Genomic DNA, 21,819 nt, shown 5'->3' with positions numbered 1-21,819 from the left:
CATATTCTATCATAAAAAATACAAAATATATATTTTTAAACATTAATTTTTCCTATGTTATGTTTCGGCTTGGGTCTAATTGTCCACGCTCAACTGACGTTGGCTGTGATTGGCCACGACCCCCTTACGTTGTGGCCAAGCTTCGGGCCCACTTCCTGGAGTCGTGGAGTTCTTCCGTAACTAGTACATTTCGTAAAAGCGTGTTTATAAAAAAAAAAGTTGTTTTTAATATTACTTGTTTTGTTTTACACTCTGAGGATCTTACGAGCTTTGGCACATTTACAAAGTCTCTTCCCAGTCATTTTATTTGATTTCAGTTGACAGCTGCAAATTACGTTGTAAATAATAACGTGAATAAATGCTTTGGGTGTGTTCAAACACGATATCACGTGCTCATTTGAGGCTGAGTCGACCTAGGCGAGGGAGGCCGGGAACCGATATATAAATATATGTATCGATATATTACTCGCCACCGATGTTAGCCGTGGCCAGTAATCGAACCTCAGATTGCTCGTGTTCGAAGCCGAGTGCGCTAACCACAGCACCACCGCTCCCCACATGCAGGTAGAAAGCAACAAAAAGATCCCCCCGATAGCCTCAACAGACTGTAGGGGCAAGTGCTGTTAGAGAGCACCACCTAGGAAGGCCGGCACGGTACACGACGGGGTGGCTGGCCAGCACCACGCCCGACCGCCTTTGTCTCCCCAGTGACGATGTTTTACACACCGCACCAGGTACTAATTTGAGGCTCAGCCGACCTAGGGGAGGCCCAGGGCCAGTTGAGATAATCGTCACTGGGTGTTAGCCATGAGCGGGAATCGAACTAGGATCATCAGGTTCGTAGCGCAGCGCGCTAACCGCTCCCCGACATGCAGGTAGAACAAAGCCAAAGATCCCCCATATAGCCTTCACAAACTGTAGAGGCAAGTGCTGTTAGCGAGCAGCAGCAGCTATGTAGGTAGAACAGGTAGAACACACACACAGGTTGTCCACGACACTACCACGCAGCAATCAACCACCCTCGGCTCCGTGAATAGTCGAGCAGCGTCATCCGCAATGAACCATGCAGCATCACGGTGGGATATTTGCTGACTGTCGATACACAGATGATGTGAGGTGTAGACAGAGTAGGCAGGGAGGGTGGGGATGGAGAGGATGTGAGGCGTGCAGAGAAAGAGAGACGGTGAGATAATCGATGAGAGGGGGAGGGTGGGAGGGTGGGTAGAAGAGCGAGAGTGGGGATACACTGACTCGTTTCTTCTTCGTCTTCTGCCGTACGGCTGCTGATGGTTACAGTTAGGGAAACAAGTATTTGATCCCCTGATGATTTTGTACGTTTGCCCACTGACAAAGAAATGATCAGTCTATAATTTTAATGGTAGGTTTATTTGGGCAGTGAGAGACAATAACAACAACAAAATCCAGAAAAACGCATGTCAAAAATGTTGTAAATTGATTTGCATTTTAATGAGGGAAATAAGTATTTGACCCCCTCTCGATTAAAAAAATATATTTCTGGCTCCCAGGTGTCTCTCTCTTAAAGGGAGTGCTCCTAATCTCAGCTTGTTACCTATATAAAAGACACCTGTCCACAGAAGCAATCAATCAATCAGATTCCAAACTCTCCACCATGGCCAAGACCAAAGAGCTCTCCAAGGATGTCAGGGACAAGATTGTAGACCTACACAAGGTTGGATTGGGCTACAAGACAATTGCCAAGCAGCTTGGTGAGAAGGTGACAACAGTTGGTGCGATTATTCGCAAATGGAAGAAACACAAAAGAACTGTCAATTTCCCTCGGCCTGGGGCTCCATGCAAGATCTCACCTCGTGGAGTTGCAATGATCATGAGAACGGTGAGGAATCAGCCCAGAACTACACGGAAGGATCTTGTCAATGATCTCAAGGCAGCTGGGACCATAGTCACCAAGAAAAAAATGGTAACACACTACGCCGTGAAGGACTGAAATCCTGCAGCGCCCGCAAGGTCCCCCTGCTCAATAAAGCACATATACATGCCCGTCTGAAGTTTGCAATGAACATCTGAATGATTCAGAGGACAACTGGTTGAAAGTGTTGTGGTCAGATGAGACCAAAATGGAGCTCTTTGGCATCAACTCAACTCGCCGTATTTGGAGGAGGAATGCTGCTTATGACCCCAAGAACACCATTCCCACCGTCAAACATGGAGGTGGAAATATTATGCTTTGGGGGTGTTTTCTGCTAAGGGGACAGGACAACTTCACCGCATCAAAGGGACGATGGACGGGGCCATGTACCGTCAAATCTTTGGTGAGAACCTCCTTCCCTCAGCCAGGGCATTGAAAATGGGTCGTGGATGGATATCCCAGCATGACAATGACCCAAAACACACGGCCAAGGCAACAAAGGAGTGGCTCAAGAAGAAGCACATTAAGGTCCTGGAGTGGCCTAGCCAGTCTCCAGACCTTAATCCCATAGAAAATCTGAGGGAGCTGAAGGTTCGAGTTGCCAAACGTCGGCCTCGAAACCTTAATGACTTGGAGAAGATCTGCAAAGAGGAGTGGGACAAAATCCCTCCTGAGATGTGTGCAAACCTGGTGGCCAACTACAAGAAACGACCTCTGTGATTGCCAACAAGGGTTTTGCCACCAAGTACTAAGTCATGTTTTGCAGAGGGCTCAAATACTTATTTCCCTCATTAAAATGCAAATCAATTCATAACATTTTCGACATGCGTTTTTCTGGATTTTTTGTTGTTGTTATTCTGTCTCTCACTGTTCAAATAAACCTACCATTAAAATTATAGACTGATCATTTCTTTGTCAGTGGGCAAACGTACAAAATCAGCAGGGGATCAAATACTTTATTCCCTCACTGTAGGTGCGGATCATCGACTGCAATTTCACATTCACGTGGTCAAGCCCAGATAACCGCGCCAGGAGCCAGCGGAGTAGTGGTATCATCGCTGCCATGTCGCCTTCTTATTTGTGCATCGGGGCATTACGTCGTTATCCATTGTACGGTCTGTTCTGGATGACCACAGTCGCACACTGCTACCAGAGAGTTTATAATATTCCATTTGTGCATCAGGTATCTGCAGACAATGGTTTGTGCAAGTGGATGCTGTTTAGGGTGGAGTGGAAGATGTTCAGCAACCTTTACGCGGGCCCATTCTGTTGTTAAGTGAGAGAATCAATGCCGAATGCCATCAACGACCAAGCATCGATCATCATCGATCTCCCGGTCTTCCAGAACAACAACGCACTGACTCTGATGGAACGGCACTGATTAAAGGGGGCAGTGTAGCGAGGTGGCCAGGTGGCACATTGGGTCCATGATGGCCGTGTCGATTGACAACGCGTTCGCTTAAACATCCTAAACAATTTAAACAATTTTATTTAATCAGATAAGACCCACTGACATATATAGATAGTTTTAGAAGCGACCTGGCCACAAATGATAGCTCAAATTAAGTGGCTTATCATGTGGACATTTATAGCAGCCAAATATTCTGAAAAGCGTGATGTTGATTCTAAACGTGGAGGGGAAAAACCGGAGGATCCGGAGAAAAAATCCACGCGGCCACCGGGAGAGAGACGCAAACTTCAAATATACAGCAGGCGTCAGGGTCGGGGATCGAACCCACGACCTCCTGTATACCAGGCGAGGTAGTTAACATCTGCGAGTGCTTTGTTTCTGACTTGTCATGCATTACAGCTGTTGTGCAATTTACTTTTTTTCTCTTTCTCTCTCTCTCGATGATGATGATGAAAAGATAATGCCGCTCAACCAGTTGGAAGTGAGACATCCGCTGACAAGCCTGAGCACACTGCCCCGGTGCGGGAACTCCTCACTCTCTACGTAGACTGTCCCCCCACGCCTGCACAGCGGGCTGAGGCAGTAGAGCGTTTGATGACACAAGATCTGCCAGGCAGGTGCTTTGTTTCAGTTGAACAGAGACAAAGATCCCCCGTATAGCCTTCAACAGACTGTTGGGAGCAAGTGCTTTAAGGAGCACCTATGAAAGCCGGGAGGGTGGCCAGAGCCACGCCCGACCGCCTTTGTCTTCCCAGTGCTGATGTTTACACACCGCACCAAGTACACCTTTTAAGGATGAGTCGACCTAGCGGAGGCTCACCGCTCCCCACACAAAGACACAAATGCAAAGATTCCCCGTATAGACTGTAGAGGCAACATAAATACAAAGATCCCCCGTATAGCCTTTTACTGACTGTTGTGGGGCAAGTGCTGTTAGCGAGCACCTATGAAGGCCGGAACGGTACAAGACGGGGTTGGGTGGCCAGCACCACGCCCGACCGCCTTTGTCTCCCTCCCTCGTGGCGATGTTTACACGGCCGCAGCGGGTTCCACACTTCGAGGCCGAGTCGAACACAGCGACAAAAAGACTGAAGACGCACACCCTGCACACTCGTCAGGACACGTGGCCGAGAGGCACGGGAAACGCGACGGGAAACGTTTTGCTGAGCCTCGGAACAGGTCGAGGCTGGGCTCGGCTCTGGATGGGACCGGTTCCTCAGATCACGGGTGCACCTCTCGTCCCGCATGCGACGCAACAGATACACACAAGTGGCATTCGCGTCTCAGTTCGCGCGCGCCTATGCCCTGTGTATGCTGGTTGGGTGGGTGTAGTGGGGAGCGGTGGGTGTAGCGGTTAGCGCTACGCTGCGCTACGAAACCTGGCGACCCGGGTTCGATTCCTGCTCACGGCCAACACCCAGTGACGATTATCTGAACCGATCCTGGGCCTCCCCTAGGTCGACTGAGCCTCAAATGAGTACCTGGTGCGGTGTGTAAAACATCGTCACTGGGGAGACAAAGGCGGTCGGGCGTGGTGCTGGCCACCCACCCCCTCGTCTGCCGTGCCGGCCTTCATAGGTGCTCGCTAACAGCACTTGCCCCAAAAGACTTCAGGCTATGCAGGGGATCTTCTTTTTGTGTGGAGGTAGCAGACGTGCAATGGTTAGCACGCTGCCCTCTGAACCCCGAGGTCCGAGTTCGATTCCCGCTCACGCTCAACACCGGTGACGATTATCTGAACCGGTCCTGGGCCTCCCGTAGGTCGACTCAGCCTCAAATTAGTACCTGGTGCGGTGTGTAAACATCGCCACTGGAGAAACAAAGGCGAACGGGCGTGGTGCTGGCCACCCACCACCTCGTGTGCCGTGCCGGCCTTCCAAGGTGCTCGCTAACAGTATCTGCCCTAAAAGTCTGTCAAAGGCTACACGGGGATTATTTGTCTCTGTGGGCATGTTTGAATGAGTATGTGTTATTGGTATGTGTTTACGTGTTCAGAGGTCTTTGCGTTGATATGAGTGAATGTGTATGCGGATATGTGTGGTGTTTTTTTACGTGTGTATATATGATTGTGTGAATGAATGTGTGCGGGTATTTTTGAATGAGTGTGTGTGTGTGTTGGGGTGTTGATTCTTGTATATATGAATGAGCGTGAGTCTTTGTACGTATACACGTGTGTGTGTGTATGCTAATACTTGTAAGAATATGTTTATGAGTGTGTTGATACATGTATGGATGTATATGCGTCTGTATGTGTGTGTGTGAGCTCCTCCGGCAGACAAGGCTGCGTTGGCTGGGTCATGTAGCCCGCATGCCCAGCCACCGCATGCCGAAACAGCTTTTGTTCGGCCGGATCGAGGGGGCTAAACGGCCGCGGCACGGGCTAGAGAAGAGATTGAGTGATGTGGTACAGGAGGCACGGGCTAGAGAAGAGATTGAGTGATGTGGTACAGGAGGACGTGGAGCTGAGTGGACTTGCCGATGACTGGTACCAGCGGTGTCAAGATCGACCTCTGTGGAGGAGGCTCGTGAAGGACGCTGCTACTTGGCAGTTGGAGGCAGTCGCCCTCCAACAACAACGGAGGGCGGAGGAGCGACGCTCACAACAACGAGCGGAGCGCGGGGTGGCTAAAGCACAGCACGTTGGCACAGTAGGGGGCACAGGTGATGCATCAGCCAGTCATCTCAGTTAGTCGACCCGTGGCACCTGGGTCTGCCCCGTGAACTCCTGCTAGCGGGCGTTCGACACTTCACGTGGCCTCAAGGTGCACATGGCCTGGCACAAGCGTCGTGGTGACGTCACCGCCACTTAGTGGCGAATGGCGGTTGTTGTTGCATGTGGGGAGCGGTAGTGTAGCGGTTAGCGCGCTGCGCTACGAACCCTGGCCTCCTTTGTCTCCCACCGGGGAGACAAAAGCGGTCGGGCGTGGTGCTGGCCACTCACCTCCTCGTGTGCCGTGCCGGCCTTCATAGGTGCTCGCTAACAGCACTTGCCCCGACAGTCTTTTAAGGCTATATGGGGGATCTTTTTTTGTCTTTGTAGCGCATTAACACACAGATGGCATCGTTGCAGTGGCTATTCGTGGGTCACCCTGTATACGGTACATATATATAGTATCTTGGTGTGGGATGCTACCGTGGTGTAACGGTTACCACACCGAACTCCCAATCCAATGTTGGGCGATTTGATCTCCCGGCGTGCCAGGTAGAAAAACATTGCCAAGTGTCTCGAGTTCTCCACCTCTCCCGGCTGGCTCTGTCCATACAGCAGTATAAACACTCACAGTGGATCGGCAGGTTGTGTGGTGGGGTCAAGTGTGGGTACTCCGTGTCTTAAAGACATCTGGAAAAAGTAGGCCAAAACACCCTCTTGTGGAGGCGATATCCGCCAGCAGTGGCTCGTTCGGGCAATCGCAGGGCTGCACCTCTACCCGTTAGCATCTCGGGGTCATCGCGGCTGAACTGTTGCGACCGATTCAGCTTCGTCGAGTGACCGTGCAGAGCGAGGTCCACACTCTTGGCGGACGGAGAAGCTTCTTTGCGATCGCTACGCTAAGCGTTCACACGGCCCCACCCCCAAACCCCCGCACTCCTCCGCCTCGTTCGGACGATGTGGCAGCATTCTCCGCTCGCTGCGTCCGGGGTCACGTCTACGCCGTGCAATAACCCGCGAGCCGAGCCCGCGTGTGCATGTGCGTGCGCGTCACTGCCAAGTGACTGAAGTGAGAATTTTATTTCACGGCACCTTCTCACCCCTTTGGGGAGCCACGTCCGGCACTGACACGCAGACACCGACAACTCTGCAAACGTACGATGTTGAACTTCTTTCGCACCGTACGTAGCCAACCGCGCTTATCGTAGGATTTACAGCACTTAAATAGAAAACACAACGGTTCAACGTTCATTAGGTCCGCAGGGGGCTGGAATCAGCCAAGTTAAATTAAAATCCAATTGTTATTAATTCGGGTGAGTTGTTTTTTTTTTCTTTTTGGCGCGGTCATCGGTGACCGGGTCGAGACCATCCGCCCACCGGACTTTTTGAGAATCCTGTGTAAACTTTAGGACGAAATGGCTGCAACCTGGATTAGAACCTGTCGCCTCAACGGTGCTGGCTTTTTTTTGCAGCTTTAGCAAGTCCTCCGAGCCAATGTGACCGCCTCTGAGTCGCCCACATAAATCAACAACAGAAAACTCCCCATCGACCACCGTATCCTCCACGCATCCCGTGAGGACACTTTGCTAGAGGAGGGAATATTATTTGGCGATGCGGCCGCCACCACCGGCGCTGCTGCTGCTGCTGCGTTGGCAGTGGGGGGCACAGGCGCAGTTGATGGCTCCTCAACAAAACCGTGGCCTTAAGAGGATAAGTATAAGCAGGCGGTCCCCGCTTTTACGACGTCGCAATTCGTCGCTGGAAGCCGCCTTTGTAACATCGACCCTATTTTCCCAGTAGACGGTAGAAACGGTAGGAACAGCACTTGCAGATGTGTGTGTGTGCGGTGTTTTTTGTCCTTGCTTTCATCGGCCACGCGTAATGGGATTTGACGGGTAAACGTCCGCACGCAAACAATCCAGAAAATAACAAAGGCTCCCACACGCCGAGGTCGCATCGGAAACCGGACCGACTCTGTTCGAACGCGTCCCGAGTCAGCGTCGGAAGGTGCACCGCGCGTCACGTGTTCTGCGTCGTGAAATCGATCCACGGCGGCGTTACATGAACGTCGCAAACGTGGGGGCAACGTAAACCGGAGAGCGTGCGCAACAGGCGACGAGTCAGGCAATTGGGCCCCTTTCTTGCTCAAAAGCAACAGAGAGGCCGGAAGGGCCGTTGTGCGAAATGTCACCACCCTACTATAATACTTTTCCACTGAACACCCGCAGCGTTATCGACGAGCATGTTGAGTTTGTGCTGCTGAAGGGAGTGGCGTTTTGCCCGGTTGTTAAACTACTCCCATCGAGTACCCGATTAGCGAGGCCAAGACGGGGACGGACAAATTTCGATTCATGGGACCGATTTTGAAATGGTCGGGCTCGCGCGACTCCGAGTCGTACGAAACAAAGTTGCGGGGAGACCCCGCGTCTGTCTCATCCCCCCCCCACCCCACCCCACGCGCCGTAGCTTCCCAACCCACCAGGTAACCCTCCCCCCCCCCCCCCCCCCGGCCTTCGATGAGCGAGGCTAAGACGCGGTGATGGGATGTGGGGATTAAAAACACCGCCACTGGTCAGACCCAGCCGGCGCTCGCGGCCACGCCGTCGGGGAAGAAGGAGCGGCACGCGCGCGAGTTCTCGGCGTGCAGCGGCAGCCCCGCGGCAGGAGCGACGCGCGACGCCGTCCAGCGGCGCGACGCCTCCGCGGGCCCCTCCTCGTCGTCCGCCGCCGCCCACGAAGTAGCCACCACCTCCGTCCTGCGGCGGGGGGGGCGGGGCGGCAGCAGCCGGCGATTGAGCGCCACGCAAAGGGGACGGGAAATGCAACGGCGGCGGTGGCGGTGGCGGCGGTGGTGGTGGCGGTTGACGGTGGGGTGTTCCTCCCACCTGCTGGGCGTCTCCCCGCGCTGCACTTCCATGCAGAAGACGCTGGGAGAGTCGGAGAAGTAGACCCCGGTGAGGAAGTCGAACCGGGACACCGCGTCCCAGGAGACCCGCAGCTCCCGTCGCACCGCCCCCACGTCCACCACCGCCCCGGCAGTCACCACGACCGCTCCCCTGCGCTCGCCACACCACACGACCACAACAACATCAACAAACAACGAGCGTCGCCGCGACGTTCGCGAGCCAAGCGGAGACGGGGGGGAGATTGAAGGCTCGAGATCGCGGCGAGCGTACGGGGGGAGATCGAAGGCCCGCTCAGATGAGACCACGGGCCCACTTTCTGTACTGCCACCAGCTGGTCACCTCGCAGGGGTGAAACCATGAAACGATTCAACACCACGCCCGTGACAACCCCCCAGCCCTCTCCCCCGGATTAAGTAAATTGTCATTCGTACGTAGCCAACCGTGTTATGTATGCATGTTACCTTCTTTCGCACCGTGCGTAGTCAACCGTGCTAATCGGAGGTGCAGGGGAAGGACAACAAACTAAACACAACGCAGAACTCCAGTGGCTTCCTAATATCGGAGGGAAGAGCGTTCCAGACGGCCGCAGAAGCGCATCTGAAAGCGCGCGATGCGGCGACCGTCTTCGTTCGATGGCTGAGCCAAAAGCCGCTGCGAATTGACCGGAGTTCTCGTGAAGTTTGATGCTCCTTCACGAGATCAGCAAGGTGCTGTGGTTCATTCGTGGCGAGGACGTTCTGTGTAATGAGTGCGACATTATTTACCTGAAAGCCATTGCAGCTCAGCGAGCACCGGACAGACCAGTAGCCGTCACGACACGTGCTAGAGAATTTTGCGAAGGATAGTGCCAGCGTTTCTTCGGGGGAGGGGAGGGGGGTTTAGGAGCCCCGCTTCTCACCGGCTGTTGATGCGCGTGTGCGACTGGGCACTCCACAGGCTGACCTCCATCACCCCCGTGATGTCCAGCCCCATGGCCGCTTCGATCTCCACCACGGTAGGGAGACCGGACTGCAGCCTCAAGATCTGTGCGTGCGCGACGGAAGGACAGAACGGAGTGGCACGAAACCGTCATCGCACGGAAGAGATTTCACTTGTCCGTCAGGATGTCTGTCAAGGTCACACGTACCATCGTGGCTTGCATTGCGGAGCCAAGAAAATGACTCATTTTGAACGCAAGTGGCCAGGTACCTATGGTATTCGTGACGATGAGCCGGAAAGTTACAACCGGCATCGTCAGGCAGTTGCTACCAGCGAAACGTCGCACCCAAATGTGAATTGACGGGGACTGCTCTTCAACGCGCCGCGTGTGCTAAAGCAGTACCCGCTTGGAACGTTTGTTCACGTGGCAACGGTTGCGTTGGGCCTCACCTGCGTGTGTCTCTGCAGCAGTAGGGCCTCACCTGCGTGTGTCTCTGCAGCAGTAGGGCCTCACCTGCGTGTGTCTCTACAGCAGTAGGGCCTCACCTGCGCGTGTCTCTACAGCAGTAGGGCCTCACCTGCGTGTGTCTCTGCAGCAGTAGGGCCTCACCTGCGTGTGTCTCTACAGCAGTAGGGCCTCACCTGCGCGTGTCTCTACAGCAGGAGGGCCTCACCTGCGTGTGTCTCTACAGCAGTAGGGCCTCACCTGCGCGTGTCTCTGCAGCAGTAGGGCCTCACCTGCGCGTGTCTCTACAGCAGTAGGGCCTCACCTGCGCGTGTCTCTGCAGCAGTAGGGCCTCACCTGCGCGTGTCTCTACAGCAGTAGGGCCTCACCTGCGCGTGTCTCTACAGCAGTAGGGCCTCACCTGCGCGTGTCTCTGCAGCAGGAGGGCCTCACCTGCGTGCGTCTCTGCAGCAGTAGGGCCTCACCTGCGTGTGTCTCTGCAGCAGTAGGGCCTCACCTGCGTGTGTCTCTACAGCAGTAGGGCCTCACCTGCGTGTGTCTCTACAGCAGTAGGGCCTCACCTGCGTGTGTCTCTACAGCAGTAGGGCCTCACCTGCGCGCGTCTCTACAGCAGTAGGGCCTCACCTGCGTGTGTCTCTACAGCAGTAGGGCCTCACCTGCGTGTGTCTCTGCAGCAGTAGGGCCTCACCTGCGTGTGTCTCTACAGCAGGAGGGCCTCACCTGCGTGCGTCTCTGCAGCAGTAGGGCCTCACCTGCGTGTGTCTCTGCAGCAGTAGGGCCTCACCTGCGTGTGTCTCTACAGCAGTAGGGCCTCACCTGTGTGTGTCTCTACAGCAGTAGGGCCTCACCTGCGTGTGTCTCTACAGCAGTAGGGCCTCACCTGCGCGCGTCTCTACAGCAGTAGGGCCTCACCTGCGTGTGTCTCTACAGCAGTAGGGCCTCACCTGCGTGTGTCTCTGCAGCAGTAGGGCCTCACCTGCGTGTGTCTCTGCAGCAGTAGGGCCTCACCTGCGCGCGTCTCTACAGCAGTAGGGCCTCACCTGCGTGTGTCTCTACAGCAGTAGGGCCTCACCTGCGTGTGTCTCTGCAGCAGTAGGGCCTCACCTGCGCGTGTCTCTGCAGCAGTAGGGCCTCACCTGCGTGTGTCTCTGCAGCAGTAGGGCCTCACCTGCGTGTGTCTCTGCAGCAGTAGGGCCTCACCTGCGCGTGTCTCTGCAGCAGTAGGGCCTCACCTGCGCGTGTCTCTGCAGCAGGAGGGCCTCACCTGCGTGTGTCTCTGCAGCAGGAGGGCCTCACCTGCGTGTGTCTCTGCAGCAGGGCGAGTGCGCGCGCCACGCTCGTGGGCTCGCTGCCCGAGGCCCACATCTTGGTGAGGAGGTCGGCGTAGCCGCGGAAGAACGTGACGGGGCGCAGCGACACGCCGAGCAGCGCGGCCGCCATGCGAGCCGTCACGTCCGTCGTCTCCTCCTCTTCCTCCTCCTGCTGCTGCTGCTGCTGCTGCTGCTCATGATTACGATCATCCTTCTTGTCCATCTCCTCGTCCGTGCCCACGTCACTGCGTTTGTCTGCGTCGTCCTCCGCTGGCGCGTCTCCGCCGACGAACGAGTCGAAGCCTTCGGCCTCCAGGGAAACCTGCGAGTGCCGAGGCGGAGATTGTCAGCGTCATCGCAGTTGTCATGGGTTCGATCCCGACCCTGCCGCCTGTATATTTGGAGTTTGCATGTTGTGCCCCGTGGTCGGGTGGATTTTTCTCCGGTCCCTCCGCTTTTTTCCTCCACATTCAGAAGCAACATCACGCGTCTAAGAGTATTTGGCAGCTATAAATGTCCACGTGATAAGCCACTTCTGTTGAACCCTAATTTTGTGATAGCCAGGTCGCTTCTGGAACATAGAGCTGCGTAGGTCAGTGGGGACTTACCTGGTAAAATAGGGAAAAACATTTTTAGTTTGATAGTTTGGTTTAGGTGGTAGCGCTGGGCGGAGGAGGCTGACGCTCACCTGCAGCGCTGGCAGCTGCTGCCCAGCGCCACTTCGCACCAGCACCTCCAGGTCGCTCCGCCTCAGCATGCCCGTGTCGGAGAACAGCAGGTCCAGGTCAAAGGTTACCATCGATCCTCGCCCTCCTGGGGGGTGCGGGGAGGTGAGAGAACGTGTAGTAAATGAACGCTAATGACAACATGTTTTTCTTTTCCTTACAGTTTCCTCCCCAAGGCAAGTTCTCTCTCTTTCTCAGGGATGTTGGGACAGTCCCGTTCTGGGGAATGTGTCGCACGGTGCGATCTCGCGACCTGGGCGAGCTCCAGCGTGATTAGACCGTGAAAAGCCTCACTGGCTCTCAAGACAAATTTCCGTCAGCCTCTCCGATGTTAGCCTACAGATCCCGTCCGTCGGAGCCGGAAACCTACAAGGTGAACCGACGGCTTTGTTTGTCGATGACACAATGCAGATATCAATCAATCGGCATCGTTCAGCTGATGTACTTTGCATATACACACACGCGTACGCGTACACCCCTTTTGCCAATCCACTGCTAGACGAAGGCCTCCCCACACCGGGCGAGTCTGGCGGGGGGGGGGGGGGTTAATTCCATCGGCCTTCTCCACGCTGGCCGATGCGAAATGGCGAAGCCGGCGAGCGTAGACGTGGGAGCGTATAAGTTCAGTACAACGATGGATTTTGCTTGCACTGCCCTCCACTGCCCACCACGTATCACCGCAAGCCCTATGCCATCCCAAATTCCTGCTAAACTTTCCATGGTTTCGCCGATGGGATCGGGTACAACCCGGGTGCTTTGGTACGTATGTATGTTGAACTTCTTTCGCACCGTACGTAGCCGACCATGTTAACTGGAGGTAGCGGGGAAATGGTAACAAATTAAATACAAAAAGCAGTTTTAAAGAAATTAGTTTCCAATCGAGATGATTATTTAAAAGTACAAAGTTCCAGTGGCTTCCTAATATCGAAAGAGCGTTCCAGACGGCCGCAGGAGCGCACCTGAAAGCGCCACGTGATGCAGTGGCCACCATCTTTGTTCGATGGCGAACACAATTGGTCATGGCTGATGGGTCATGTACACCTGACCAGAGAAGTAAGTTAAGTAAGGTCAAAGTCAGTTGTATATACCGTAGCGCCATTCACGCAAGGCCTCACAACGCTTTTACAACACAATCTCTATTTGAAAAAAAAAAACCCTAAGCATTACAACGAAGAGGGAAAACAACCCTACACCGTCAGATACGCAAGAGAAAGTAAATGTGTTTTCAGACGAGTCGATGGTGTTTGGTTGTGGTGGTGGTAGTGGTGGTCAAAAGTCTATGCAGGCTTTACGGGGGATGTCTGTTGTTTGGGTCGTGGTGGTCGTGGTGGGGGTAATGGTGGTGGTCGTCGTGGGGGTAGTGGGGGTGATGGTGGTGGTCGTGGTGGTCGTGGTGGGGGTGATGGTGGTGGTCGTGGTGGTGGTGGTGGTCGTGGGGGTGGTGGTGGGGACGCACGTGAGACGTATCCGGAGCGGGACGAAGATAGTCCAGCAGCGGAGAATCTGTCGTAGTTATTGACGATTGGGTCGCGCAGGACCTCCCTGATGGCTGCACTGCAACGTCACCGTGCGGTGTCATCATCTTCATCACCATCAACCGAATCATTATCAACTGCATCATAATCATCAGAAGCTACATGGTCATCATCATCACTGTTATGACTTATCACCAAAAACAAAGATCCCCCGTATAGCCTGTAATAGACTGTTGGATCAAGTGCTGTTAGCGAGCACCTATGAAGGCCGGCACGGCACACGAGGGGGTTGGTGGCCAGCACCACAACCGGCCGCCTTTGTCTCCCCAGTGGCGATGTTTTTAAATACTGCAGCAGGTGCTCATTTGAGGCTGCGTCGATCTAGCGGCGGCCCAGGACCGGTTCCGATAATCGTCACTGGTGTCGGTGGCCGTGAGCGGGAATCGAACTCAAATCGCCTGGTTCGTAGTGCAGCGCAGGCGCTAACCGCTGCACCACCGCTCCCCTTACTGAGAGCACCACCACTGCCATGGCAAGCATCACAGTCAGTCGCGTGTCTGCACATCTGCCTCTCTCCGTGTCTGTCTGCGTGTGTGGCTGTTTGGCTGCCTGCCCTGGCCAGCCGTCTCTCTGCCCGTGTCCCCTCTGTCCGCGTGGCTGCCCGGGCAAGCACGCCCAGAGTCTGACCTCATCGTCAGACACCAGACAGGGAACGGCAATGAGGACAAGTGAGCGTGAGCGAGAATGAATGACGGCGAGTGTGAATGAGCGAATGAGTCCTGAGAGTGAATAAGAGTGAGTCTAATAACGAATGAGTGAGTGTGAATGAGAATTGGTGAATGTGAACGAAAGTGAGTGTGATTAAGTGAGAGTGAATAAGAGTGAGTGAGAGTGGATGATAATGAATGAGTGTGAATGAGATTGAGTGAACATGTGTGAGAGTGAGTGAGTGAATGAGAGTGGGTGAGTGGGTGCGAGAATGAGTGAGAGAATGAGAGTGAGAGTGGGTGAGCGGGTGCGAGAGTGGGTGAGTGAATGAGAGAGCGGGTGAGCGGGTGCGAGAATGAGTGAGAGAATGAGAGTGGGTGAGCGGGTGCGAGAGTGAGTGAGTGAATGAGAGCGAGAGTGAGTGAGTCAATGAGAGTGAGAGTGGGTGAGCGGGTGTGAGAGTGAGTGAGAGAATGAGAATGAGAGTGGGTGAGCTTGTGTGAGAGTGAGTGAGTGAGTGAATGAGAGTGAGAGTGGGTGAGCGGGTGCGAGAGTGAGTGAGCGAATGAGAGTGAGTGAGCGGGTGTGAGAGCGAGTGAATGAATGAATGAGAGTGAGAGTGAGTGAGCAGGTGTGAGAGTGAGTGAGTGAGTGAATGAGAGTGAGAGTGGGTGAGCGGGTGTGAGAGTGGGTGAGTGAATGAGAGTGACAGTGTGTGAGCGGGTGCGAGATTGAGTGAGTGAATGGGAGTGAGAGTGGGTGAGCGGGTGCGAGTGAATTAATGAGAGTGACGGTGTGTGAGCGGGTGCGAGAGTGAGTGAGTGAATGCGAGCGAGCGTGAATCCCTTGAGACCGGTACCTGGAGGGGTGCTGCGTGGCGAGCATGGCGTGCGTGCGGCGCAGCAGCAGCCGTCCAGTCTCGGCGTGGACTCTGCTGCTGCTCCTGCTGCTGCTGCTGCTGCCACTGCTGCTGCTGCCGCTGCTGCCCACCGACAGCAGCAGGTTGCGCACCTCCTGCGGCGACGGCTCCGCGCTCAGCAGCAGATCGGCCAAAGTGGAGCGCGCCACTCCGTCGTGGCCGCCCCGGCGGCCCCCCGCGACCGGGCCGTGGTGGAACAGTCGGTTCAGTCGCCGCTTTGTCTGTGGACACATGGCCAGGGGGGGGGGAGGGGGGCGGGGGTGCAAGAGAAGGATGCAGGAGGAGAGTGAGTCGGTGGGTCGGTGGGTCGGTGAGCCGGTGAACGAGTGATTGAGCGAGCTAGCTAGCGAGTAAGCGAGCGCATGAGTAAGTGGGTCAATGGGCCAGAGAATGAGTGATTGAGCTAGCTAGCAAGTAAGCAAATGAACGAGTAGTTGGGCTAGTGAGTCGGTGGGTCAGTGGGCAAGAGAATGAGTGATTGAGTAAGCTAGCTAGAGAGTAAGTGAGTGCATGACTAAGTGGGCGAGTGAGTAGGTGGGTCAGTGGGCCAGAGAATGAGTGATTGAGCTAGATAGCTAGCGAGTAAGTGAGTGAACGAGTAGGTGGCCGAGTGAGTCGGTGAGTCAGTGGGCCAGAGAATGAGTGATTGAGTAAGCTAGCTAGAGAGTAAGTGAGTGAACGAGTCGGTGAGTCAGTGGGCCGGAGAATGAGTGATTGAGTAAGCTAGCTAGAGAGTAAGTGAGTGAACGAGTAGGTGGCCGAGTGAGTCGGTGAGTCAGTGGGCCGGAGAATGAGTGATTGAGCGAGCTAGCGAGTAAGCGAGTGAACGAGCAGGCGGGCGAGTGAGTAGATGGGTCAGGGAGCCAGCGAACAAGCGACTGAGCGAGCTATCCATCAGAGCAGGCGTGCGTGCATGCGAGCGAGCGAGCGGTGGAGGCGAGAGCGGCCGTTGCCTGCGGGGTGAAGCCGCCGGGCGGGAACTTGCGCAGGGCGTCGAGCGCCGCCGTGGCCACGCGCCGCTCCGGGCCCTCCGCGGCGCTCAGCAGCGGCTCCAGGGCCTCGGGCCGCGCCGCGTTGCCCAGCGCCAGCGCCGCCGCCACGCGCCGCTCCGTCTCCCTGCCGGCGCGTCCCTCCCGCGATCCCGAGCCCCGCAGCGTCGACATCAGCAGCGCCAGCGTCTCCCTCGCTGCCTGCCGGGGCAACGACGAATCGAGGGGGGCGGGGGGGCCGGGGGGGGGTGCCGGGGGATGAACAAAAGCAGTGCAGGGTAAATGGCCAGGACGAGGCGGGGTTAAAGGTCAGTTTAGAGTGGTGAGTTTTCAAGAGGCTATACAGGGCTGCTCCTGAAGCAGTCGAACAGATATCAAATCTCTAAAAATCTATTTGTAATCCGTTGCAATCCTCAAAGAAAATGCCATACGGGACAAGAGGAAGGAGAAGAAGCAGATCTCCAAGTATACATGAACACTGATCATCATCATCATCAGACATGATCAATCCACCGTTGGATGAAGGCCTCCCCAAACCGTTGCCACCTCCCCCCCCCGCCCCCCCCCCCCCAGCCATGGCTTGATGGACCGATGGCCGTGGCTGCGCTCACCGCTTGCTGGCAGCGACCGGCGCGGCACAGCTTCCCCAGGCCGGCGCCCAGCACCACGAGCAGAGTGTCCCGAGTCTCGGCCGCCACCGTCTCGTCGTTGGCGAGCCCCTAGCCGGTGAGAGCCCGGCGAGACGGCAATTCTCATCACGGTTCACGCACCGCTCGCAGCAACAACAACGACGACGACGACGACAATTGTTGTTGTTGTTACTCGTATCGCAACGCTGTCAGCAGACGGCTAGTGCAGCCAGATACTTTATTGCTTCGACTAAACTAAACCACGTTTTTTTTTTATTTTAGCAGCTAAGGCCCCCTGAGCTATGTGGCTCTTTTTTTTTTTCTTTTTGAGAAGTGACCTGTCTGTCACAGTGGCTCATCGCCATGTGGAAATGTGTAGCAGCAGACAAATACTGTGGAGGCGACAAGTCACGTGCCACCCACTTCGGCCATCGAAGCCTCGTGGTGAGTTTCGAGGTTTCTCTATGCGAGTCAATGGGTTTCTGTGTTTGTCTATGAGTCTCTATGTGAGTCAATGGGTCCCTGTGTGTGGAGTCTATGGCTCTCTAAGCACACAGTGTATAGGTCTCTATGTACGTAGTCTATGAATCTCTGTGTGAGTCTATGGGTCTCTAAAAGCGTAGTCTATGGGCCTCTACGTGTGTAGACTATGATTCGCTACTTGCGAAGTCAATGGATCTCTATGTACATAGTCTATGGGTCTCTACGTGAGTCAATGGATCTCTGTGTGAGTCTATGAGTCTCTAAGCACATAGTCTATGAGTCTCTATGTGCGTAGTCTACGGGCCTCTAAGCGCGTAGCCTATAGGCCTCTACGCGATTCGCCTACGGGTCTCTATGCACGTAGTCTATGTGTCTCTACGCGAGTAGTCTACGGGTCTCTATGCACGTGGGTCTATGGGTCTCTACGCGAGTAGTCTACGGGTCTCTATGTACGTAGCCTACGGATCTCTAAGCGCGCGTAGCCTATAGGTCTCTACGCGAGTAGTCTACGGGTCTCTATGCACGTAGTCTATGGGTCTCTACGCAAGTAGTCTACGGGTCTCGATGCGCGTGGGTCTATAGGTCTCTATGCACGTAGTCTATGGGTCTCTATGCACGTAGTCTATAGATCTCTATGCACGTAGTCTATGGGTCTCTACGCGAGTAGTCTACGGGTCTCGATGCACGTGGGTCTATAGGTCTCTATGCACGTAGTCTACAGGTCTCTACGCGAGTAGTCTATGGGTCTCTATGCACGTAGTCTATAGGTCTCTACGCAAGTAGTCTAGGGGTCTCTATGCACGTAGTCTATAGGTCTCTACGCAAGTAGTCTATGGGTCTCTATGCACGTAGTCTATAGGTCTCAATGTACGTAGTCTATGGGTCTCAATGTACGTAGTCTATAGGTCTCTACGCGAGTAGTCTACCGGTCTCTATGCACGTAGTCTATGTGTCTCTACGTGAGTAGTCTATGTGTCTCTACGCAAGTAGTCTATGGGTCTCTATGCACGTAGTCTATGTGTCTCTACATGAGTAGTCTATGTGTCTCTACGCGAGTAGTCTATGTGTCTCTACGCGAGTAGTCTATGTGTCTCTACATGAGTAGTCTATGTGTCTCTACATGAGTAGTCTATGTGTCTCTACGTGAGTAGTCTATGTGTCTCTACATGAGTAGTCTATGTGTCTCTACATGAGTAGTCTATGTGTCTCTACATGAGTAGTCTATGTGTCTCTACATGAGTAGTCTATGTGTCTCTACATGAGTAGTCTATGTGTCTCTACATGAGTAGTCTATGTGTCTCTACGTGAGTAGTCTATGTGTCTCTACGCAAGTAGTCTATGGGTCTCTATGCACGTAGTCTATGTGTCTCTACATGAGTAGTCTATGTGTCTCTACGCGAGTAGTCTATGTGTCTCTACATGAGTAGTCTATGTGTCTCTACATGAGTAGTCTATGTGTCTCTACGCGAGTAGTCTATGTGTCTCTACATGAGTAGTCTATGTGTCTCTACATGAGTAGTCTATGTGTCTCTACATGAGTAGTCTATGTGTCTCTACGTGAGTAGTCTATGTGTCTCTACATGAGTAGTCTATGTGTCTCTACATGAGTAGTCTATGTGTCTCTACATGAGTAGTCTATGTGTCTCTACATGAGTAGTCTATGTGTCTCTACATGAGTAGTCTATGTGTCTCTACATGAGTAGTCTATGTGTCTCTACGCGAGTAGTCTATGTGTCTCTACGCGAGTAGTCTATGTGTCTCTACATGAGTAGTCTATGTGTCTCTACGCGAGTAGTCTATGTGTCTCTACGCAAGTAGTCTATGTGTCTCTACATGAGTAGTCTATGTGTCTCTACGCGAGTAGTCTATGTGTCTCTACATGAGTAGTCTATGTGTCTCTACATGAGTAGTCTATGTGTCTCTACGCGAGTAGTCTATGTGTCTCTACATGAGTAGTCTATGTGTCTCTACATGAGTAGTCTATGTGTCTCTACGTGAGTAGTCTATGTGTCTCTACATGAGTAGTCTATGTGTCTCTACATGAGTAGTCTATGTGTCTCTACATGAGTAGTCTATGTGTCTCTACATGAGTAGTCTATGTGTCTCTACATGAGTAGTCTATGTGTCTCTACATGAGTAGTCTATGTGTCTCTACATGAGTAGTCTATGTGTCTCTACACGAGTAGTCTATGTGTCTCTATGCGAGTAGTCTATGTGTCTCTACATGAGTAGTCTATGTGTCTCTATGCGAGTAGTCTATGTGTCTCTACATGAGTAGTCTATGTGTCTCTACATGAGTAGTCTATGTGTCTCTACACGAGTAGTCTATGTGTCTCTATGCGAGTAGTCTATGTGTCTCTACATGAGTAGTCTATGTGTCTCTACACGAGTAGTCTATGTGTCTCTATGCGAGTAGTCTATGTGTCTCTACATGAGTAGTCTATGTGTCTCTATGCGAGTAGTCTATGTGTCTCTACATGAGTAGTCTATGTGTCTCTACATGAGTAGTCTATGTGTCTCTACATGAGTAGTCTATGTGTCTCTATGCGAGTAGTCTATGTGTCTCTACATGAGTAGTCTATGTGTCTCTACGCGAGTAGTCTATGTGTCTCTACATGAGTAGTCTATGTGTCTCTACATGAGTAGTCTATGTGTCTCTATGCGAGTAGTCTATGTGTCTCTACATGAGTAGTCTATAGGTCTCTATGCGAGTAGTCTATGTGTCTCTACATGAGTAGTCTATGTGTCTCTATGCGAGTAGTCTATGTGTCTCTACATGAGTAGTCTATGTGTCTCTACATGAGTAGTCTATGTGTCTCTACGCGAGTAGTCTATGTGTCTCTACGCGAGTAGTCTATGTGTCTCTACATGAGTAGTCTATGTGTCTCTACATGAGTAGTCTATGTGTCTCTACATGAGTAGTCTATGTGTCTCTACATGAGTAGTCTATGTGTCTCTACATGAGTAGTCTATGTGTCTCTACGTGAGTAGTCTATGTGTCTCTATGCACGTAGTCTATGTGTCTCTACACGAGTAGTCTATGTGTCTCTATGCGAGTAGTCTATGTGTCTCTACATGAGTAGTCTATGTGTCTCTACACGAGTAGTCTATGTGTCTCTACACGAGTAGTCTATGTGTCTCTACATGAGTAGTCTATGTGTCTCTACATGAGTAGTCTATGTGTCTCTACATGAGTAGTCTATGTGTCTCTACATGAGTAGTCTATGTGTCTCTACATGAGTAGTCTATGTGTCTCTACATGAGTAGTCTATGTGTCTCTACGCGAGTAGTCTATGTGTCTCTATGCGAGTAGTCTATGTGTCTCTACATGAGTAGTCTATGTGTCTCTATGCGAGTAGTCTATGTGTCTCTACACGAGTAGTCTATGTGTCTCTACGTGAGTAGTCTATGTGTCTCTATGCGAGTAGTCTATGTGTCTCTACATGAGTAGTCTATGTGTCTCTACACGAGTAGTCTATGTGTCTCTATGCGAGTAGTCTATGTGTCTCTACGTGAGTAGTCTATAGGTCTCTATGCACGTGGGTCTATGGGTCTCTATGCACGTAGTCTATGGGTCTCTATGCATGTAGTCTATGTGTCTCTACATGAGTAGTCTATGTGTCTCTACACGAGTAGTCTATGTGTCTCTATGCGAGTAGTCTATGTGTCTCTACACGAGTAGTCTATGTGTCTCTATGCGAGTAGTCTATGTGTCTCTACGTGAGTAGTCTATAGGTCTCTATGCACGTGGGTCTATGGGTCTCTATGCACGTAGTCTATGGGTCTCTATGCATGTAGTCTATGTGTCTCTACATGAGTAGTCTATGGGTCTCTATGCATGTAGTCTATGTGTCTCTATGCGAGTAGTCTATGTGTCTCTACGCGAGTAGTCTATGGGTCTCTACATGAGTAGTCTATGTGTCTCTACACGAGTAGTCTATGTGTCTCTATGCGAGTAGTCTATGTGTCTCTATGCGAGTAGTCTATGTGTCTCTACATGAGTAGTCTATGTGTCTCTACATGAGTAGTCTATGTGTCTCTACATGAGTAGTCTATGTGTCTCTACGCGAGTAGTCTATGTGTCTCTACACGAGTAGTCTATGTGTCTCTACATGAGTAGTCTATGTGTCTCTACATGAGTAGTCTATGTGTCTCTACGTGAGTAGTCTATGTGTCTCTACATGAGTAGTCTATGTGTCTCTACATGAGTAGTCTATGTGTCTCTACATGAGTAGTCTATGTGTCTCTACATGAGTAGTCTATGTGTCTCTACATGAGTAGTCTATGTGTCTCTACATGAGTAGTCTATGTGTCTCTACATGAGTAGTCTATGTGTCTCTAC

General features: G+C 52.8%; 1 protein-coding gene across 6 annotated transcripts in view; it reads right to left on the bottom strand.

The window, feature by feature from the left end:
- Positions 1 to 8,453: 8,453 nt before the first annotated feature.
- The window catches only part of LOC116951057 (microsomal triglyceride transfer protein large subunit-like), a 37,620-nt gene continuing 24,254 nt past the window's right edge, over positions 8,454 to 21,819 (bottom strand). For all 6 annotated transcript variants that reach the window (XM_076073262.1, XM_076073261.1, XM_032969413.2 and 3 more), the window contains 9 exons: positions 16,977 to 17,084; positions 16,330 to 16,566; positions 15,317 to 15,597; positions 13,731 to 13,828; positions 12,238 to 12,362; positions 11,536 to 11,871; positions 9,754 to 9,878; positions 8,835 to 9,005; positions 8,454 to 8,705 (listed from right to left, as the gene is read on the bottom strand). In XM_076073262.1, the coding sequence (XP_075929377.1) occupies positions 8,522 to 8,705; positions 8,835 to 9,005; positions 9,754 to 9,878; positions 11,536 to 11,871; positions 12,238 to 12,362; positions 13,731 to 13,828; positions 15,317 to 15,597; positions 16,330 to 16,566; positions 16,977 to 17,084 (1,665 nt within the window). In that variant the 3' untranslated portion in view covers positions 8,454 to 8,521. The remainder of the gene's footprint in view (positions 8,706 to 8,834; positions 9,006 to 9,753; positions 9,879 to 11,535; positions 11,872 to 12,237; positions 12,363 to 13,730; positions 13,829 to 15,316; positions 15,598 to 16,329; positions 16,567 to 16,976; positions 17,085 to 21,819) is intronic.

The sequence above is a fragment of the Petromyzon marinus genome, chromosome 41 (genome assembly GCF_048934315.1).
Source record: "Petromyzon marinus isolate PM22_M1 ecotype Great Lakes invasive population chromosome 41, UKy_Petmar_22M1.pri1.0, whole genome shotgun sequence".
NCBI lineage: Eukaryota > Metazoa > Chordata > Hyperoartia > Petromyzontiformes > Petromyzontidae > Petromyzon > Petromyzon marinus.
This window is presented reverse-complemented; position numbering and strand designations above follow the sequence as displayed.